Source organism: Gorilla gorilla, chromosome 1 (genome assembly GCF_029281585.2).
Source record: "Gorilla gorilla gorilla isolate KB3781 chromosome 1, NHGRI_mGorGor1-v2.1_pri, whole genome shotgun sequence".
NCBI lineage: Eukaryota > Metazoa > Chordata > Mammalia > Primates > Hominidae > Gorilla > Gorilla gorilla.
The window spans coordinates 106255531-106269677 of NC_073224.2; the positions used below are offsets into that span (position 1 = coordinate 106255531).

At 46.0% G+C, this 14147-nt stretch overlaps 1 protein-coding gene across 2 annotated transcripts; it reads left to right on the plus strand.

The window, feature by feature from the left end:
• The first annotated feature begins 325 nt into the window (after positions 1 to 325).
• MCL1 (MCL1 apoptosis regulator, BCL2 family member) lies at positions 326 to 5661 on the plus strand. Of its 2 annotated transcripts, XM_004026584.4 has the most exons (3): positions 326 to 1352; positions 1704 to 1951; positions 2707 to 5661. In XM_004026584.4, the coding sequence occupies exons 1-3, from the start codon at positions 665 to 667 to the stop codon at positions 2821 to 2823; spliced, it is 1053 nt and encodes a 350-aa protein (XP_004026633.3). In that variant the 5' UTR covers positions 326 to 664; the 3' UTR covers positions 2824 to 5661. The 2 variants fall into 2 exon arrangements, with proteins under 2 accessions (XP_004026633.3, XP_004026634.3); XM_004026585.5 differs by lacking the exon at positions 1704 to 1951 and having other exon boundaries at positions 442 to 1352.
• The last annotated feature ends 8486 nt before the right edge of the window (positions 5662 to 14147 follow it).

Sequence of the window (14147 nt, forward strand, 5' to 3'; positions counted from 1 at the left end):
CTTTAGGGTAGCACATGGAGCATCCTCATTTCCAAACATTGGACTGAGAGTAGAGAGCTGTGCAAAATAACCACAAGTCCCCAACTATGCCCTCTTAATTATCCCTATCATCTAAGACTGTTGTTCCCATCCATCACTGAACTTCCCCGTCCTCTTCCTTCAACCCCTGTGTTAGTCAACGGTTGAAATTTTGATTTGGTAAAACACCTCTGGCGAAAACCAGCAAAAAGGGCTCGCAAATCAGGTCTCAGGGAAGCACAGAAGTAGCCACGAGAAGGCCCGAGGTGCTCATGGAAAGAGCTCGAGCGCAGGAGGAGCTCGAGCCTGGGAGGACCCCAGGCGCTCGGAGCCGCCGTTACGTAACCGGCACTCAGAGCCTCGGAAGACCGGAAGGCCGAGCTCAGGCCCCGGCCCCGGCCCCGCCCCGGCCCGGCCGGGCAGCCGGTAGGTGCCGTGCGCAACCCTCCGGAAGCTGCCGCCCCTTTCCCCTTTTATGGGAATAGTTTTTTTAAAAAAATAAGAGTTCGCTGGCGCCACCCCGTAGGACTGGCCGCCCTAAAACCGTGATAAAGGAGCTGCTCGCCACTTCTCACTTCCGCTTCCTTCCAGTAAGGAGTCGGGGTCTTCCCCAGTTTTCTCAGCCAGGCGGCGGCGGCGACTGGCAATGTTTGGCCTCAAAAGAAACGCGGTAATCGGACTCAACCTCTACTGTGGGGGGGCCGGCTTGGGGGCCGGCAGCGGCGGCGCCACCCCTCCGGGAGGGCGACTTTTAGCTACGGAGAAGGAGGCCTCGGCCCGGCGAGAGATAGGGGGAGGGGAGGCCGGCGCGGTGATTGGCGGAAGCGCCGGCGCAAGCCCCCCGTCCACCCTCACGCCAGACTCCCGGAGGGTCGCGCGGCCGCCGCCCATTGGCGCCGAGGTCCCCGACGTCACCGCGACCCCCGCGAGGCTGCTTTTCTTTGCGCCCACCCGCCGCGCGGCGCCGCTTGAGGAGATGGAAGCCCCGGCCGCCGACGCCATCATGTCGCCCGAAGAGGAGCTGGACGGGTACGAGCCGGAGCCTCTCGGGAAGCGGCCGGCTGTCCTGCCCCTGCTGGAGTTGGTCGGGGAATCTGGTAATGACACCAGTACGGACGGGTCACTACCCTCGACGCCGCCGCCAGCAGAGGAGGAGGAGGACGAGTTGTACCGGCAGTCGCTGGAGATTATCTCTCGGTACCTTCGGGAGCAGGCCACCGGCGCCAAGGACACAAAGCCAATGGGCAGGTCTGGGGCAACCAGCAGGAAGGCGCTGGAGACCTTACGACGGGTTGGGGATGGCGTGCAGCGCAACCACGAGACGGCCTTCCAAGGTAAGGGGGTTCATTAATCGCCAAGGCCTCACTCCCTTTTTTCCATCTCTCCCCGGACTCACCCGCCAAGGGTGGGTTGGAAACCGAAACGAGTCAGTGTTGAAACGTGTCTCATCCTATTCCTGAAGCCAGAATATTCTGGCCATGAGTCATTGTTTCCGCCCATCTTGATTCTTTTGGAAATGGCAGCTCTTGTTAAAAGACCGGAAAGGGTGGGATGTCAATTTCAAGTGGGGTCAACCTGAGTTCTGTAAATCCCAGTAGCGACTTTCCCGCCGCGGGTGGGCAGGCGAATCTTGCGCCTGTTTAGACAAAGGAGGCCGTGAGGACCTGCATGCTTTTCTTCCTCAGGCATGCTTCGGAAACTGGACATCAAAAACGAAGACGATGTGAAATCGTTGTCTCGAGTGATGATCCATGTTTTCAGCGACGGCGTAACAAACTGGGGCAGGATTGTGACTCTCATTTCTTTTGGTGCCTTTGTGGCTAAACACTTGAAGACCATAAACCAAGAAAGCTGCATCGAACCATTAGCAGAAAGTATCACAGACGTTCTCGTAAGGACAAAACGGGACTGGCTAGTTAAACAAAGAGGCTGGGTAAGTTTGCCTTAAGGATGAAAGGGGCCTTGGAGTGGAAGTAGAATGAAGGATTTTTTTTAGAGAGGTGGGGATATCTAAAGGTTTTTATGACGCATGGCTATTTGCAGGCTCTAACTAAAGGACCATTGTTTATTTGATGTTGATTTAAGTAGTGGATCCTTAGAGATAGTGGTATGGCGGTCTTGAATTGTATCAAAAATCTTGGTTTTCTCTAGGCTATTTTTTGTTCCAATTCAGTTGAATACTCTTCAGTGGATTCAAAGCATGAAAAAATAAGTCACCAGGGGAGGATAGCTGAAATAATTCCTAAGGCGCTCCCTGTTTTAATTGAGAAGATATGGGGTGGAGCCTGCATTTTAAACAGAAACCCAGATCTGATGCAGGATGTACTTAACTAAGTTGAGAAAAAATGATCTGCGCAGTTGAGGTGTTACTGAAATATTAGGTGGTGGAGATTTGAGAATAAGGGTTTTCGTCTTTTACCTCATGGGAACTCTGGAAGTCCCTTTGTTAGGATAAATCCTAATAAGACCAAGATAGTACCGTAAAATGAAGTTTAACTATCATGGGTGCCCGCTTAAGAAACTGAAGAACTTATTTTCTTTTTTTGCCCCGGGGTGAATAATAATTGGTTTACTATTGCTTTAGGGGGAAACCTTAGATATTTTAATTTACTTTCTCTCTGGATAGTAGTGTTGTTAAGAGAGCAGAAACCCATACTTGAAAATGTGCTTTTCTTTTTTGTTTTCTAGGATGGGTTTGTGGAGTTCTTCCATGTAGAGGACCTAGAAGGTGGCATCAGGAATGTGCTGCTGGCTTTTGCAGGTGTTGCTGGAGTAGGAGCTGGTTTGGCATATCTAATAAGATAGCCTTACTGTAAGTGCAATAGTTGACTTTTAACCAACCACCACCACCACCAAAACCAGTTTATGCAGTTGGACTCCAAGCTGTAACTTCCTAGAGTTGCACCCTAGCAACCTAGCCAGAAAAGCAAGTGGCAAGAGGATTATGGCTAACAAGAATAAATACATGGGAAGAGTGCTCCCCATTGATTGAAGAGTCACTGTCTGAAAGAAGCAAAGTTCAGTTTCAGCAACAAACAAACTTTGTTTGGGAAGCTATGGAGGAGGACTTTTAGATTTAGTGAAGATGGTAGGGTGGAAAGACTTAATTTCCTTGTTGAGAACAGGAAAGTGGCCAGTAGCCAGGCAAGTCATAGAACTGATTACCCGCCGAATTCATTAATTTACTGTAGTGTTAAGAGAAGCACTAACAATGCCAGTGACCTGTGTAAAAGCTACAAGTAATAGAACTATGACTGTAAGCCTCAGTACTGTACAAGGGAAGCTTTTCCTCTCTCTAATTAGCTTTCCCAGTATACTTCTTGAAATAGAAAGTCCAAGTGTTCAGGACTTTTATACCTGTTATACTTTGGCTTGGTTTCCATGATTCTTACTTTATTAGCCTAGTTTATCATCAATAATACTTGACGGAAGGCTCAGTAATTAGTTATGAATATGGATATCCTCAATTCTTAAGACAAACAACTTGTAAATGTATTTGTAAAAATTGTATATATTTTTACAGAAAGTCTATTTCTTTGAAACGAAGGAAGTATCGAATTTACATTAGTTTTTTTCATACCCTTTTGAACTTTGCAACTTCCGTAATTAGGAACCTGTTTCTTACAGCTTTTCTATGCTAAACTTTGTTCTGTTCAGTTCTAGAGTGTATACAGAACGAATTGATGTGTAACTGTATGCAGACTGGTTGTAGTGGAACAAATCTGATTGATTAACTATGCAGGTTTAAATTTTCTTATCTGATTTTGGTAAGTATTCCTTAGATAGGTTTTTCTTTGAAAACCTGGGATTGAGAGGTTGATGAATGGAAAGTCTTTCACTTCATTATATGCAAGTTTTCAATAATTAGGTCTAAGTGGAGTTTTAAGGTTACTGATGACTTACAAATAATGGGCTCTGATTGGGCAATACTCATTTGAGTTCCTTCCATTTGACCTAATTTAACTGGTGAAATTTAAAGTGAATTCATGAGCTCATCTTTAAAGCTTTTACTAAAAGATTTTCAGCTGAATGGAACTCATTAGCTGTGTGCATATAAAAAGATCACATCAGGTGGATGGAGAGACATGGAGAGACATTTGATCCCTTGTTTGCTTAATAAATTATAAAATGATGGCTTGGAAAAGCAGGCTAGTCTAACCATGGTGCTATTATTAGGCTTGCTTGTTACACAGGTCTAAGCCTAGTATGTCAATAAAGCAAATACTTACTGTTTTGTTTCTATTAATGATTCCCAGACCTTGTTGCAAATTTTTGCATTGGCATCTTTGGATTTCAGTCTTGATGTTTGTTCTATCAGACTTAACCTTTTATTTCCTGTCCTTCCTTGAAATTGCTGCTTGTTCTGCTCCCTCTACAGATATTTATATCAATTCCTACAGCTTTCCCCTGCCATCCCTGAACTCTTTCTAGCCCTTTTAGATTTTGGCACTGTGAAACCCCTGCTGGAAACCTGAGTGACCCTCCCTCCCCACCAAGAGTCCACAGACCTTTCATCTTTCACGAACTTTATCCTGTTAGCAGGTGGTAATACCATGGGTGCTGTGACACTAACAGTCATTGAGAGGTGGGAGGAAGTCCCTTTTCCTTGGACTGGTATCTTTTCAACTATTGTTTTATCCTGTCTTTGGGGGAAATGTGTCAAAAGTCCCCTCAGGAATTTTCAGAGGAAAGAACATTTTATGAGGCTTTCTCTAAAGTTTCCTTTGTATAGGAGTATACTCACTTAAATTTACAGAAAGAGGTGAGCTGTGTTAAACCTCAGAGTTTAAAAGCTACTGATAAACTGAAGAAAGTGTCTATATTGGAACTAGGGTCATTTGAAAGCTTCAGTCTCGGAACATGACCTTTAGTCTGTGGACTCCATTTAAAAATAGGTATGAATAAGATGACTAAGAATGTAATGGGGAAGAATTGCCCTGCCTGCCCATCTCAGAGCCATAAGGTCATCTTTGCTAGAGCTATTTTTACCTATGTATTTATCGTTCTTGATCATAAGCCACTTATTTATATCATGTATCTCTAAGGACCTAAAAGCACTTTATGTAGTTTTTAATTAATCTTAAGATCTGGTTACGGTAACTAAAAAAGCCTGTCTGCCAAATCCAGTGGAAACAAGTGCATAGATGTGAATTGGTTTTTAGGGGCCCCACTTCCCAATTCATTAGGTATGACTGTGGAAATACAGACAAGGATCTTAGTTGATATTTTGGGCTTGGGGCAGTGAGGGCTTAGGACACCCCAAGTGGTTTGGGAAAGGAGGAGGGGAGTGGTGGGTTTATAGGGGGAGGAGGAGGCAGGTGGTCTAAGTGCTGACTGGCTACGTAGTTCGGGCAAATCCTGCAAAAGGGTAAGGGAGGATTTGCTTAGAAGGATGGCGCTCCCAGTGACTACTTTTTGACTTCTGTTTGTCTTACGCTTCTCTCAGGGAAAAACATGCAGTCCTCTAGTGTTCATGTACATTCTGTGGGGGGTGAACACCTTGGTTCTGGTTAAACAGCTGTACTTTTGATAGCTGTGCCAGGAAGGGTTAGGACCAACTACAAATTAATGTTGGTTGTCAAATGTAGTGTGTTTCCCTAACTTTGTTTTTCCTGAGAAAAAAAAATAAATCTTTTATTCAAATACAGGGTGTGATATGGGTCTTTTCTCATCGACGCCTCTTTTTCCTTCCCTCTCTTAGGCAAACCTTTTAGAGAAGTCAGATGAGCAAATATGTATAGGTGAATTCAAAGCAAAAGCCTCACAAAGCTGATTTGCCTTAGAGCAAAGGACAGTTCCTTTCTTCAATTCAAATTAGAGGTGTTGGGTTTTTAATTAAATATATTACTGCTGTACTTAGAGGAGTTCTTAAACCTCCAAGTAAAAAAATCAAAAACCTCCTTAAAATTAAAATTTCTGTCTTATTTATTTATTATTATTTTTTTGAGATAGAGTTTTGCTCTTGTTGTCCAGGCTGGAGTGCAATGGCACGATCTCCGCTCACCGCAACCTCCGCCTCCCGGGTTCAAATGATTCTCCTGCCTCAGCCTCCTGAGTAGCTGGGAATACAGGCATGCGCCACCACACTCAGCTAATTTTGTATTTTTAGTAGAGATGGGGTTTCTCCGTGTTGGTCAGGCTGGTCTCGAACTCCTGACCTCAGGTGATCTGCCCACTGCCTCCCAGAGTGCCAGGATTACAGGTGTGAGCCATCGCACCCAGCCTCTGTCTTGATTTTTTTGAATCACCAGGTGTTGGTATGTTTTGTTTTGTTTTGTTTTGAGGCACAGTCTCACTCTGTTGCCCAGGCTAGAGTGTAGTGTCGCAATCTTGGCTCACTGCAACCTCAGCCTCCCGAGTAGCTGGGATTACAGGTGCCCGCCACCATGCCCGGCTAATTTTTCTATTGTTGGTAGAGACGGGGTTTTGCCATGTTGGTCAGGCTGGTCTTGAAGTCCTGACCTCAGTGATCCACTCGCCTCAGCTGAAGTGCTGGGATTACAGACCTGAGCCACTGCGCCCAGCCTTGATCTTGAGGTAAGAGGGTACTGTACAGCAGTTACTCTATCATAACACCTAAATAATACCTAAAGTTAAAAGAGTTTTGATGAAGTTCTTGGCAGCAGTGCTTTTCCCCTTCTGCTTTCCAAAAGGAGGTAAAAAGAAGCCAGTCAATTTCAAAAACCCCTATCCTGCCTTTATTTTCAGCTACCTTGAAAGTGAGCTGAATTACCATGGAAATGTGCAAATGTGAGGTTTGCATACTTGGTTTTAAACCCTGAGCTCCATATGCTAATCAGGCAATCAGGATTCTGTGCCTCCCTGCAGTCAGTTGCATTTCTATTTAAAAGTGCATTTTGGTTTGGAAGCCCCTTTCTGGAGCCTAACTACCAAAAGGCAGCAACTTTTTGTATCATTACAAAGAAAGCTGTGTAAGTGCACTCCCAAGCAAAGGTGTGGTAGGAGAGTAGCACCCACAGAGGACCCAAGCCCAAGTCTTGGCCTGAGTTAAGTTAGTGCTATTGCTCCCATTGACGTGCTATGATGTGAAGCCGTTTCTGGTACAGTGTTCCTTTGCTCAGCACCTTAAAAGCTTGGATTTAATAGTAACTGGGTAACCTTAATCAGTAGTCAGAATTATCAACACTTTGCTTTATTTGACACAACCAGACTTTCTCAGTTCCTGTTCTGTATCTAGAGCAAGGTCTTCATACTGTTTTTTCACAAAATGTTTATTTAAAACAGTTGTGACAGCCGAAGGATTTTTTTTTTTACAAAATTAAAATGAAATAACTTGTACAACTGGTGCGTACCATGGCTCCAGCCAGATGCCCAAAGCACTGGCTATTAATTCCTGGAGTTCAGATGGTCAGTTGAGTCTCTATCCTAGTTTTTTGCTTCACTTGTTCAAGCATGGAACTGTTTCTAGAACGCTGCCACTCTTCAAAGGCTTCTCAATTTCAAATTTGAAAACTTAATTCTCTCCCTCTTAGTTTCAAAGTTATTACAGTGTTATCTATGTGAAGTATGTGGAAAGTTGGGGGCTGGGGATTTTCCTCCAGGCAGATTAAGAAACAGCTCTCAGGGTCGGGCGCTGTGGCTCAGGCCTGTAATCCCAGCACTTTGGGAGGCTGAGGTGGGCGGGTCATGAGGTCAAGGGATTGAGACCATCCTGGCCAACATGGTGAAACCCCGTCTCTAAAAAATATGAAAATCACCTGGGCGTGGTGGCAGGCACCTGTAGTCCCAGCTACTCGGGAGGCTGAGGCAGGAGAATCGCTTGAACCCGGGAGGTGGAGGTTGCAGTGAGCTGAGATCATGCCATTGCGCTCCGGGGCTTGGGCAACAGAGCCAGACGCTGTCTCAAAAAAAAAAAAAAAAAAAAGGCACGGTGACTCACACCTGTAATCCCAGCACAGCACTTTGGGAGGCCCCAAGGCGGAGGGATCACGAGGTCAGGAGTTTGAGGCCAGTCTGGCCAATACAGTGAAACCCCATCTCTACTAAAAATAAAAAAAATTAATTGGGCATGGTGGCGGGCGCCTGTAATCCCAGCTACTTGGGAGGCTGAGGCAGGAGAACCACGTGAACCTGGGAGGAACCCCGGAGGTGGAGGTTGCAGTGAGCCGAGATCGTGCCACTGCACTTAAGCCCAGGTGACAGTGTGAGACTCTGTCTCAAACAAAATAAAGAAGTACCTCTCTGGTGCAGTGGCTCACGCCTGTAATCCCAGCACTTTGGGAGGCCAAGGCGGGCTGATCACTTGAGGTCAGAAGTTTGAGACCAGCCTGGCCAACACGGTTAAACGCCACTACTGGTGGCGGGCACCAGTAGTCCCAGCTATTCAGGAGGCTAAGGCAGGAGAATTGCTTAAACCCAGGAGGTGGAGGTTGCAATGAGCCAAGATCATGCCACTGCACTCCAGTCTGGGTGACAGAGCGAGACTTCCTCTCAAAAAAAAAAAGCCAGGGGTGGTGGCTTATGCCTGTAATCCCAGCACTTTGGGAGCCCAAGGCGGGCAGATCACCCGAAGTCAGGAATTCGAGACCAGCTTGGCCAACATGGTGAAACCCCGTCTCTACTAAAAATACAAAAATTAGCCGGGCATGGGGTCATGCGCCTGTAGTCCCAGATTGCAGTGAGCCAAAATCACACCACTGCACTCCAGCCTGGCGACAGAGCGAGACTCCATCTCAAAAAAAACACCTCCGAAAATTTGGTGTCCTTTACTAATAATTCTTCGGAAGTAGAAAAAGGATATACATAGCAAGCTTTTGTTCCCACACTATACTTGGTTTCTAATTTGCAGTTCCCTTCTTGACCTGCATAGAATAATAGTTATTTTCCATTGGGAAATGAGAAATCCTCAACATTGAGGTAAGCTGGGATTTTTTTTTTTTTTAAGAGGTGGGGTCTCACTGTATTGCCCAGGCTGCAGTGCAGTGGGACTATCACGGTTCACTGCAGCCTTGAACTCCTGTGCTCAAGCAATACTCCCACCTCAACCTCCAAAGTAGCTGGGACTACAGGTACCTCACCATGCCTTGTGTTTTGTTTTGTTCATAGAGATGGGGTCTTGCTATATTGCCCAGGCTTGTCTATTTAGCAGGAGCTCTAGGCAGCCAGATGTTGAGAGTGTCTTCATTTTTCCATTACATGACAGTAGACTGCTTATTATATATCATGAGCTGTTAGATAATGAAATTATAAAGAGATCATTCTTCCCCTTAAGAAACTCAAAAAAAGAGGCCGGGTGCGGTGGCTCACGCCTGTAATCCCAGCACTTTGGGAGGCCAAGGTGGGCGGATCACAATGTCAGGAGTTCGAGGCCCGCCTGGCCAATATGGTGAAGCTCCGTCTCTAGTAAAAATATAAAAATTAGCCAGGTGTGGTGGTGGACGCCTGTAGTCCCAGCTACTTGGGAGGCTGAGGCAGAAGAATTGCTTAAACCCGGGAGGCCGAGGTTGCAGTGAGCTGAGATTGGGCCCCTGCACTCCAGCCTGGGAGACAGAGCAAAGACTCTGTCTCAAAAAAAAAAAAAAAAAAAGAAAAAGAAAAAAAAGAAACTCAAAAAAAGATTGGGGAATAGTTCAAAAGAAACATGACAACTACACATGTCAAAAAGCTATAAAGGACATGGGGACATTTGCGGAAATTTATGGATTGTATGTTACTACTGTATCAATGTTAAATTTCTTGAGTATTATACCTTGTTTTTAGGAGATGCATGCTAAAGAATTTATGTATAACAAATCCCATAATGAGAATGCAAATGTGGCTAGATGTTAAAGTTTGTGATCTAGCTGGGTGCAGTGGCTCATGCCTGTAATCCCAGCACTTTGGGAGGCTAAGGCAGGCAGATTGCTTAAACCCAGGAGTCTGAGACCAGCCCAGGCAATATGGTGAAACTCCATCTCTATAAAACATAAAAAAAACTAGCTTGGCATAGTAGCATGTGCCTGTGGTCCCAGCCACTGGGGAGGATGAGGTGGGAGAAGCGCTTGAGCTTACGAAGTCGAGGTTGCAGTGAGCTGAAATTGTGCCACTGCACTCCAGCCCAGGCAACAGAGTGAGACCCTGTCTTAAAAAAAAAAGAAACACACACACACAAAGTTTACAATCTAGTAAGAGTCATAGACATGGACAGAAAAAATTAGAAGGCACTGTACAAAGCATTATAGGGTTGGGAAAAAGCAGGGTGACAACTTCTACACGTAGAGGGTGGTAAAGAAGGCTTCATAAGAAATGTGAGGTTGGCCCTTAAAAGATGAGTAACGAGGCTGGGCACGGTGGCTTATACCTGTAATCCCAGCACTTGGAGAGGCTGAGGTGGGTAGATCACCCGAGGTCACCAGTGTGGCCAACATGGCAAAACCCCGTCTCTACTAAAAACACAAAAATTTGATGAGCGTGATGGTGCACACCTGTAATCCTAGCTTCTTGGGGGGCTGAGGCCGGAGAATCACTTGAGCCCGGGAGGTGGAGGCTGCAGTGATCCGAGATCATGCCACTGCACTCCAGCCTGGACAACAGAATGAGACTCAAAAAAAAAAAAAAAGATGAGTAAGAAACACGTACCAAAGCATGGAATTGGGAAAGATCCTCTGGGTGTATGGAGATGGGAGAAGCAGGGATGGACTGTGTAGGTAATTTTCTTATTCCATCTTCCTTCCCTGCCTTCTTTCTCTGCTCGCCGCTCTTGGTCAGTGAATACTGTATGTCTTCAGTTTTTCCCATCTCAGGCCTTATATAAAAATATTAGAGCCAGGCGTGGCGGCTCATGCCTGTAATCCCAGCACTTTGGGAGGCCGAGGCAGGCAGATCACCTGAGGTCAGGAGTTCGAGGATAGCCTGGCCAACATGGCGAAACCCCATCTCTACTAAAAATACAAAAAAATTAGCTGGGCGTGGTGGCTTATTCCTGTAGTCCCAGTTACTCGGGAGGCTGAGGCACCAGAATCACTTGAACCCGGGAGGCAGAGGCTGCAGTGAGTCATGATCACACCACTGCACTCCAGCCTGGGTGACAGAGCGAGACTCCATCTCGGGAAAAAAAAAAAAAATTTGGCCAGACACAGTTGTACATACCTATAGTCCCAGATATTCTGGAGGCTAAGGCAGAAGAATCACTTGAGCCCCGGAGTTCAGGGCTATAGTGTGCTACGTTGATCTGGTGTTCACGCTAAGTTCTGCATCAATATGGTGACATCTTGGGAGTGGGGGGACCATCAGGTTGCCTAAGGAGGGGCGAACCTGCCTAGGTTGGAAATAGAGCTGGTTAAAACTCCTGTGCTCCTCAGTAGTAGAATTGCACCTGTGAATAGCCACTGCTCTCCAGCATGGGCAACATAGCAAGACCCTGCCTCTTAAGATAAAATTTGGAAAACACTGATAGGAAAAAAAGGCTCTTTGGTCTAAATAAGTCTGGACTGGGTATAAATGACACACAACTGGATGGACTGTGTTTAGGAAGTAGAAAAGACTCAATTGCTTCCTGTATCATGTTAAAGTGGTGACCCTAAACACACAATCTCAGGATCATAGCCATCTTTGGATCTAGACTGAAGGAGTTGGCATTGGCAGGCCTGGTTTGAATAAAGTTGCTCTTTTAAGAGCATCACCTAAGGTAGGTCACTGGAGCCTCACTGGTCCTTCACCCTCTAGGTTTTACATAGTCAGGGAAAGGAACCAAGGTTTTGCCTAAGAGCACTATGCTGTCTGCAGAACAGAATTTTAATAAGAGCTTCCAAAAGTTATTTAACTGGAACCCTAAGATACTGAATGGTGGCTTCCACTCTCCCTGATCCTGTTCCCGTGGGAGACTCAACTATTGCTATTCCCATCCTGATTCAAAAAACCAGTTTGCTCTAGCTGCCCAGACTTCCCCACAGGCTGCATTCTTGCCCATGAGCTCATTGTTTTGGCTTCTTTGCCTGTATAAGTCTACTGCCAGTGCCAGAGGTCTCAGCCCGGGGCCCCCTAACTAGCTGGGGCTGCATTCCATTCAGAATTTCACCACCCCCACTTGGTGTTCTTCCCGCCCTCATGTGGTCACATGTGTATGTTTACTCAGGTTAGCCTGGGACAAGGTGTGCTGGGATAGAGAGCCAAAGAAGCAGAGAAGGAAAAGAATGTTTAACTGTTAGGTTTCATCCTGGATTAGATTTCAGTAAAAATGCTTTCAGTTCTGTGCCCTAAAAAATGTTAATTTTCTTGTCTGGTAGGAGGAGCTGGTTTTGAAAATTTTGCTATACATTTCATAGTCTACCCTACTGGGCTGGTTATGACTCTCAGGTATTCAGATTTGAAGGCGAGAATGCAGTTAATTCTCCCTGGGAAACACTGCATTCACATGCATTTTATTCCTGAAGCTCCTATGCCCAGATCTATCAGGCCTGCCTTTCTCAGCTCACAACGCCATCCTTTAGGTTGCCTGGAGCAGTTCCCACCGTCTCCGGCCCTTGGTGGAAATGGGGGGAGGGGAGACAGCTGGCCTGCTGCAAGGGAGCAGCTGTTCGGTTTCACTGCTTTGTAACTGAACTTTCCTGAGGGGAGGATATCTTGTTTATTTCCTTTTGCATGAGAGCCCAGATCTAAGGAAAGTGGGGCACACCTCAGGTGAAGGGCTATGGGAAGAGCATTTCTCTTACTTTGCAGAGTTTTGGATTAATACTAGATGCTTAAGCGGTATACTCCTTTCCTCCACCCCCCTCTTCTTCATCTGTAAAAACAAAACCAAAAAACAAAACTGCAGGCTGTGGCTGTGGGAGGTGACTTTTTTTCATTTCTCAGAAATCCCTCATGAGGCAAAGCAGAGAAACAGAAAGAGGGAAACAACTTCGTGTCAAAATGAGGTTGTGTGTGTGTGTTTTGAAATGAGGTGGCTTGTTGTCAGCTTTAAGGAACAACAGCTCTGCAGAGGAGCCTGGTGATGGCGGGGAGGAGTGCTGGGCTACCTGCTTCCTTGCCCCTTGCCCCACTTCAAAGCTGGGTAGTTGGGGTCAGGTATGAAACAGGATGGAAGTCGCTGTATCTTCCTTTCCCCATCATGAACCATGAAAGATGTATCAGTGCTACTGTATGAAAGAAAAACTTGACCAGTCGCGGTGGCTCATGCCTGTAATCCCAGCACTTTGAGAGGCCAAGGCGGGTGGATCACCTGAGGTCAGGAGTTTGAGACCAGCCTGACCAACATGGCAAAACTCTGTCTCTACTAAAAATGGGTATGGTGGTGTGCACCTGTGGTCCCAGCTACTTAGGAGGCTGAGGCATGAGAATTGCTTGAACCTGGGATGCAGAGGTTGCAGTGATCCTAGATCGTGCCACTGCACTCCAGCCTGGGCCAGTGAGACTATGTCTCAAAAAAAAACTTAGTAAATGCTTGTGGCTTACCATTATACATAAGCCTATGTTTGCAAGACAGTGTACCTTAAACAAAGACCAGGAATACTGTCATTTCCTGGACCCAGGAAAATTGGCCAGGCGCAGTTGCACGTGCTTGTAGTCCCAGATATTCTGGAGGCTAAGGCAGAAGAATCACTTGAGCCCCGGAGTTCAGGGCTATAGTGCGCTATGTTGATCTGGTGTTCATGCTAAGTTCCGCATCAATATGGTGACTTCTTGGGAGTGGGGGACCACCAGGTTGCCTAAGGAGGGGTGAACCTGCCTACGTTGGAAATAGAGCTGGTCAAAACTCCTGTGCTCATCAGTAGTAGAATTGCACCTGTGAATAGCCACCGCCCTCCAGCATGGGCAACATAGCAAGACCCTGCCTCTTAAGATAAAAATTGGAAAACACTGGTAGGAAAAAAAGGCTGTTTGGTCTAAATAAGTCTGGATTGGGTATAAATGACACACAACTATCATGAATTTGAAAGCATTTCTAATTTCTTGAAAGTTTGAAAAAGTTTAAACAGAATTTTAGCTGAAAAGTCCTGAAAGACATTTGAAAAAAAAACAGCAAGAACACTTAAAACTATTCAAGGTTTGGGCTGGGCACAGTGGCTCATGCCTGTAATCCCAGCACTTTGGGAGGCCAAGGCGGGCAGATCACTTGAGGCCAGGAGCTCAAGACCAGCCTGGCCAACATGGCGAAACCCTTTCTCTATTAAAAATACAAAAATTAGCCA

Coding starts and splice junctions, on each gene's coding strand:
- MCL1 (XM_004026584.4), top strand. CDS start 665: ATGTTTGGCCTCAAAAGAAACGCGGTAATCGGACTCAACCTCTACTGT. Junction 1,353..1,703: donor CCACGAGACGGCCTTCCAAG/GTAAGGGGGTTC, acceptor TTTCTTCCTCAG/GCATGCTTCGGAAACTGGAC. Junction 1,952..2,706: donor TAGTTAAACAAAGAGGCTGG/GTAAGTTTGCCT, acceptor TTTGTTTTCTAG/GATGGGTTTGTGGAGTTCTT.